At 31.9% G+C, this 7,835-nt stretch overlaps 1 protein-coding gene across 1 annotated transcript; it reads right to left on the minus strand.

Moving 5' to 3' along the window:
* Positions 1–421: 421 nt before the first annotated feature.
* On the minus strand, positions 422–3,811 carry LOC108565384 (oleosin-B3-like). Its single transcript, XM_017924811.1, has 2 exons — positions 3,734–3,811; positions 422–1,048 (listed from the first exon to the last, which is right to left on the minus strand). The coding sequence occupies exons 1-2, from the start codon at positions 3,809–3,811 to the stop codon at positions 422–424; spliced, it is 705 nt and encodes a 234-aa protein (XP_017780300.1).
* Between the last annotated feature and the right edge of the window lie 4,024 nt (positions 3,812–7,835).

A 7,835-nucleotide genomic window follows, 5' to 3' on the forward strand; every position in this document is an offset into this window, starting at 1 on the left:
AATATTTCTATTTCTGTTTTATTTTAGTTATAAATCTGAGATAAGTAGTTATGTATGCTTGAAATCTGCAGATTTTTTAAGTAATTCCAAATGTCTCCGCTGAACATTTCTTTTATAAATTAATTTTCTTTACTTCATAAAGTTATTGTATTCAATAGATTTTTTACAATATTATTTCTATGTACATTTTTAAGTATTTCGTAATGAAGTTATTAACGTATGTTAGTATTTCAAATTAAGTTTAAATATTACTAAAAAAATAATTATTTTGGAATATAATTCAATGTCTTGTAACTAGAAATATTTTATAGTATTACAAAACGGGATTTAGCATAATATAAAGCTACAATTAACACAATGGACTTGCTGTGTAATTTATACTTATGACTATTATCATTGACGTTTAGATGTCAAATTGACATTAACATATTTCGGCTGAACCATCAAAATTTCCGTTATTAAAAATGTGTTGCAATCCCCCTGATTGTCCTTTGCAAGTGGACTGCAACGGTTGCTTCAATTGCGACGAAATACCCAAAGTGAAGGCTCGTTTCGGGTTGGCATGGGTGGCAGAGTCTCCGGATTGTCCATGCCCGGAGCCAATTGGATGGCAGGTGGAGTTCCTGGACACCCCTTCGAAAGTAGAACAGAAGTGCCAGGAGATGGTTCGATGGGTAAACTGTCCTCCACTTCCACGCTGCGATCCGTGTCCGCCGTGCGAACTCTGCTGTAGCCCTTGTTGTCCATCGCCCTGCTGCCTTCCGAACGGATGCTGTCCCCCACCAGGATGTTGTCCACCCAAAGGTTGTTGCCCACCAAAAGGTTGCTGTCCACCAAAAGGCTGCTGCCCACCAAAAGGTTGCTGTCCCCCAAAAGGCTGCTGCCCTAAACCCTGTAACCCGTGCAATCCTTGCAACCCGTGCAACCCATGCAACCCGTGCAATCCATGCAATCCTTGCAACCCGTGCAATCCTTGCAATCCCTGCAATCCGTGCTGCCCCCCGAATCCTTGTAATCCCTGCAACCCGTGCTGTCCTCCGGCCTGCTGCTACTGCAAACCAAAAAAGTGCTGCTGCAGCGCTTGCAAACCGAAGAGGAAATGCTGCAGATCGCCGAACCGGAGCTGCTCATAAACAACCAAAACGAACCAAAATTTAGTGCCTTCCTATGTAGATTTACTTGTGTTCTAATATACGTTTATTGTAAAATGGAATTACAAGTGGTTTCTTCGAAGTCGAAATCTCGACTGGACGAAAGGAGGGAACGAACGAACGAATAATGATGAGAATCTATCTAAAGCGAAACCCGTTTTAATTGCGATCGCGCTCTCGCATATACAACCTTCCGAGCACATCGACGGACAAATTACAGTTAATTAATAAAATATATTTGAGAGCAGTAAAAAGAAGCAGTCATTTTGCCTTCAATTAAAACATACCAAAAATGGTTCGAGCTAACAAGTTCCGTGAATGTTTTCGCTCGGGCCTCATCGTTAGTGTTAATTATTGCCTAGTACTTTTCATATTTATACACACATGGAATCCGTTTGGAAAATGTCTCAATAAAACAAAACGAAACAGAAATACAATAAAAGAGATATATATTTTGCATGCATTATTCACGAGATGAAAAACGATCATCGGATCGCCTAGATTCGCATCGATGCAAAGACGTAAGCATTGTTTTTTTTTCTGCTTCATTTCTAGATGATGGTATGCCATCACATCGATATAAACTGTTAATGATTAATGATACGAGTGTCAACTTGCGAATGATAAACATCATTCTGCACTAATTTGATATTTCTAGTACAGCAATTACTTTCTACATCAACAGTTTATGCATTTTATTACAAACACATTATTTCAAATTCTAATTAGTCTTGAACTATTTGTTAAGTCATTTAAATAAAACGATATATTCATACAATTAATTTATCTTAATAAATTAATAAAAGTATAAATGACACTGCTTTATAAAGGTCATTTTGGTAGATATTAGCAGTAGCCTAGTTATTGGGTGTATTGGGTGTACTCTGGCCCACAAAGGGGGCTCATAGAATATAAACAAGTTAAATTTTTAATCAAAGACACTTGAAAACTAAGACAAAAGCTTTCACGAAAGCCAAATTTTATGGGGCCCTCAAATTCAAATATCAAAAATAAAAATTTACAAATTCAATTCTTGTTATGCCACCACCATAATATTTTATTCACTAATCACTAATTAAAAAAATACTACTTTTCTTTTAATTAATAATAAAGAATGCACTGTAACAATAATGGTATTTTTCAAAATTATTTGTAATTTTATCTGTCATTCATTAAATAAAGAAAGGTGCTTATGAAGTCATGGGAACTACACACACACATATAAAAAGAAAAGAATTTGAATTTCTCGGAAGAAATAAATGTAACTGGATAGGAATATTTGGGATATTTGTGTCTCCGTGTTTTCAAAATAATTTAGTTATAAAGTGTATTGCATTCCCACATGCACTTTAGCGCAGCGAGATTTAAATGGTTTGATAAACCTGAAGGCAAAGACCACAGGACAATCTAGATTACACGGAACGCATTAAACAAAAACATAATCGTCCGTTATCGTCTAACTTTATACCTTCACTATGCGCTTAATCCTCGCTCTCTCCGAGTACTTACAAATTACTTAAGGCACTGCTGACATTTCCGCCCATAATTATTACCTTCCACTTGCAATATGTAATCTTCAGATAAAAGTCATTGTTTTCAGTTGATGAAATATTAAGATTTTTTTTTGATAAAAATGTTATTAGACCTATTTATTTATAGAAGATGATTTAAACAGTACTATTCCAATTACGTACTTTTTTCTGACTATTGATTTGTTTCAATCATTTAGATTTAGTATTTAAGCTTAATTAGATATAAATTCAAATCTGCTTTAAAGGATTTGAAATACTTATTTCATTTAAATGTTGTCTTTTGCAAAGAGTAAATAAATGAAATATTGTTTTAAATAACAAAATATCAGAGTAAAATATTTTGATTTTCGATTTACTATAGCAAACTATGAATGTAGTAGAACATTTTCGATTTTAGGAATTTTGTTATTTAATCTCGAGAAAATGAAAATATTCATCTTAAAAATTACCGAGAAAAACCCGGAAATGATCATCTAATTCATTTCATTTCTGTAGAAATGAGAAAATTTCAAATAAAATAACAATTAAAATAAACTGAAGGATTTGTTTTTCCTGTTATTAAAAGCTTAGCTTAAATTTGTTGAGGCTTTGTGTAAATGTCTAAAAATAATCAATGATTAATGATGATTATTCTAATGGAAGTTTGGAAATATTCAAAGTATTTATATATTTTTTTGTAGAATGAATCAAGTTTGTTGTGTGTAATCTAGAAAGGAACTAGTGAATGGTTTCCTGGTAGGTCTTTTATCTTTCCGTTTAAAAAGCAATTTCCTTATCGGAAATTGGTTCCTAGTAAGCACGCAAAATGCATTTATTTAGCCGCTTCCTACCATATACTACCGGTTTTTTTTTCGTTGTTCGCTTGTTCTGTGTTTAGTTTATTGCATCTGAGCGGCCAGCGTGCTTGGGATTTTCGCTAGCTTCGGTCATTGAAAAAATTCCGAGCCACATCCTGTGTGGATTATGGGAATAGGTGTATTTGAATGGGCCATAAAGACACCTGCAAGAGGCTCCTTTTTTTTTCTTCTTCTTTTAATTCTCCTCCTCAACTTTCCTCTGCGTCTGCCTTTGCGTCTTCGGTACTGGCTCGACTCCTTTAGATTTCGGGATCTCTTTGTGCGCATCCATGGGGGGTTGGCGCCTTACCCGCAATCATAATACGACCGTAACAACAACACAGGTGCAGTCGTCCCATTAATGTTTCGGACGTGTTACTCAATTACTCACTCGGTTTTCATATTAAACACATACACTTTTTCTTTTCTCTTTCCTTTTTATCATTCCCTGCTGTACCTTCCCAGACCGAATTTTTCGTTTTGTTCGGATCAGGTGCGTCACATTCCTCAACCTTTCTTCATCTCTTTTTTTGTGTTTGTTCCCATGCCCTCCCCGTACACAATGCATCCAGATTTAACACTTGCGACTTACCTATCTAATAGACCGCATTGCATTTAATTTTCCTATACCATTACTTTCTTTCTCACATCTATTTATATTACCCACGTAACATCTACATACCTTTACTACAATTTACCTTTTAAATATAAAATCTCTTGAATCTACAACACAATAATATGCAAACCAATTAAAATAACTATAATAAACTGAAGTATTTCATTAGAAATCACAGCAAAATCCAAGCCTAATTATAAAATTGAATAATATGTATTTTTGTTTGTTTATTATTTGATTAAAGGTTTGAATAAAATATTGGAAGAAAATAAGAATATTATTCTAAAAAAACAACAACAAATTCTTATATTAAAAACATTTAATTAACTTTAATATTATTTTTTTAAAAATATTACTTTTTATTGTAACGTTTTATTTTATTACTGTTACAAAGTAGTTGAATATTTTGTTATAAGATTAAGTATATAGATAATATATAATATTGTATATTTTTATCTTCGATTTAATGTGTAAAAGCTTAGCATAAAATGTATATGTTTCTTTACGATATTCTGTTAACCGTTATCTCGGAGATGAAATTACTTGGGCTCATCAACACAAGGCATATTAAATTATCACTTTTATGTGCAAAAAATTATGTAAATATTTTTTGTTTGCAATTTTACAGCGTATGCTTTTTATTAAATTTAATAATAAAGACATTTATTTGCATATTGGCATAACATTATCATCATACATTATGTTAAATGAATAAAAACTGTATAAATTGAAGACTTCCTGGTTCAACGTGATCAAAATGTATCATATTTATTGATGAATTTTCTGTACTTATGGTTCTGAGGGACATAGTATTTAAGCTTTTATAAATATGTTAGTAGGATTTCCCGTCCGGATATTTTTAAGATTTTCTCCCTTTTCCCGAGAAAAAAAAACAAAATTCTCGGGAAAACCTCGTTACATTAAATCAATATTATTTATTGGAAATTATTTGCCAAAACTATGTTAGACAATCACAATAAACAAATTATTTACATTTGAAAGTATAAAAAAGATGTAAAACTTTTTTGAAGTAACGTTAGATTTATAACAAATATATATTATTTCTCAATAATACAATAGAAATCACTTTAAACTACTTAAAAATTAAATGGGTATCGGTAAATCTTCATATTTTGTATTGGTTTTGAGTAGAATGGGCTTTGTTAAATTGGGGTAAGGGGCGCATTCGTCCATCATCTTTTTTTCGAGGATTAGCTCAAGTGATTTGCAAAGTTGCTGACAAACGACTTCATAGATCTTTCCCCATGATTATTTTCTTAATCTATACAATTTTCTACTTCAGTTATGCTATTTTATGAAATTTTAATAGTTTATTTATTTTATAATAGAAATTACTATTTTATAAAATATACTTTGTTTTTTTCTTCAATTCATTTTTTTTAAGACTTATTTTTTTTAACTTGCAAGCAAATCAACCAACTTAATTATGTATTTTGAATAGTGTAATAAGTAGATAAGAGTTCTAAGTAAGTATTTTGGAAACTAGACGTGTTTATTTTGGAGATATTTATTTAATAAAATTGAATTACTGAACATAAACTACTTTAGTGAGAAATATTGTACTTTAAGTTCAATTAGATGGTGTATTATATTTAAAATAAATAAATCTTTGCACAATCTCACTGGGCAAGGCTTGTCTCAAGGTTCTCTACTTTCGTCTAATCTGTATAAAATCTTCGGTCCAGACGTTTATTGCTTGAAAGGATCAGACCTAGACGTTGTTTACTGAATAGCGTACGTTCTAATTAACATTATGATAATATTGAAGCACTAAACATTGGATTCCAACTAATGGTTATGTAAGTACTCGAGCTATACTTCTCTAGTAATATATACAAGTATTTGCGAAGAAGACTTTGAATTTAGTGAAAGATTACCTCATTTGGATTGTCGTCTAGGTGGAACTACTAATGTAATTTATCATATAAAAAGAATTTGCAACATGGTAGCCAACATAAAATAATAAAAAAAATGTTGTTTACTGAATAGAGTACGTTCTAATTAACATTATGATAATATTGAAACACTAAACATTGAATTCCAACTAATGGTTTTGTAATTACTCAACCTATACTTCTCAAGTAACTTCTACAAATAATTACCTTAATTGGATTGTCGTCTAAGTGGAACTACTAATGTAATTTATCTTATAAATAGAATTTGCATCATGGTAAAATAAAAAATAGATCATGTTTAAGGATATCAGTAGTATTCTATTGAATATAGTTGAATATAGATATAGATTTGTTTTTAAATAAATTACAATGAATGGGGTAGAAAATTTAACTGAAGTTATTTTTATATAAATAAGTCTATAACAAATACATTCCTTTATAAAATGTATAGAAGCGTAAGAATTCGTTAAACCATAAATGAAAACATTACTGTTAACTATGCATAAATATTTTCATTCATAAGAACTAATATCCATTAAGACTAGATTTGCAGGTATTGACTATAAAATATATAATCAGAATAAAATAAGTTATCACAGTTCTTCATTTTTTTTTTTATGAAATTGGCTACTTTCAATAAATATTATATACAATATAGAAATTAAACATATTAAGTCAGAAAAGTGTCAAATTGAGAAAGAATGTTGTGTATGTCTACAACTATTTGAAAACAAGATTAGTTTTGGAAACACGTTTTGTCATAAATATATACATAACGGTTCTTTGGAAGAGAATCGTATATTTGTAGAATATATGTTTTTAAGTATCGATAAATGATATGATTAAGTATTGCATATAACATGTATTTCTTATAATTTAATAAATAAATAAATAGATCAGAGTTGTGAGTAAGTACTTGGGAAATTAGATGTGTTTGTTTTGGAGAGTATGCTTATTTCATATTTATGTAACATAGCATTGGAAATGAATTGTAGGAGTTGTTAGTGTACTCGTACAAGTACTTGCGTAAACAATATGTGTTTGTTATGGTGAGCGTGCTTATTTCATAAATATATGTAACAATATATTGGAAAGGAATCGTGGAATTGTAGGATGCATGGATGGATGTAAGTTGTGAGTGGGTGAGAGATCTTGGCGAGATGTGGCCTAAGGCCAGCCGGGCAGGCAGCCGAGCCAAAGAGAGGTTCACACGGTGGCCAAGCTTAGCTTTGCAGGTGTGCGCCAGACTTGCCGGCGCCTCCAATCTCAATCTCGCCGCATTCCTCCGCTACCTGCCCTTGTGTCCACCTCTCACCCATCGACATCACCTCACCATCGACCACCTAACAGAACCACACCGAGCCAAGCCACAACACAACACAAACCGGCCAACCTGTGTGCACCCGAACCCACTTTAAGCTCAATCCTTCCAACATTTACATATATTTTCACTTACTCTACCTTTCCAGCGCACAAAAAGAAACTCTGTCTACTTTCAATCAAACCACCAACTACAGATAGATAGGTGGTTATCAATTAGAAATTACAGCCACATTCCTTCCTCGGTATCCATCATTTTACAACAATGAACCTACAGTTATAACATCTCCGAAGAGAAATTTCTACACAATAACGTCATACGTTCTTATTCCCATTTCATAAATCTTACAACAACAATCCTCAATTATACAAAATACATACATATTTCTATTCATTTTTTTGTTTAAAATACATATTTTCTATTATTCTTATGCAAGATTGGATTAATATACGCATAATTTCTA

This window comes from Nicrophorus vespilloides, unplaced genomic scaffold (genome assembly GCF_001412225.1).
Source record: "Nicrophorus vespilloides isolate i.1.1-1 unplaced genomic scaffold, Nicve_v1.0, whole genome shotgun sequence".
NCBI lineage: Eukaryota > Metazoa > Arthropoda > Insecta > Coleoptera > Silphidae > Nicrophorus > Nicrophorus vespilloides.

What these genes read in the sequence shown, in the direction of transcription:
- LOC108565384 (XM_017924811.1), bottom strand. Translation starts at nt 3,811, where the DNA reads ATGGATGCGCACAAAGAGATCCCGAAATCTAAAGGAGTCGAGCCAGTA. An exon ending in AAAGGCAGACGCAGAGGAAA is followed by an intron (nt 1,049 to 3,733) that starts GTTGAGGAGGAG and finishes GGTTTGCAGTAG; the next exon opens with CAGCAGGCCGGAGGACAGCA.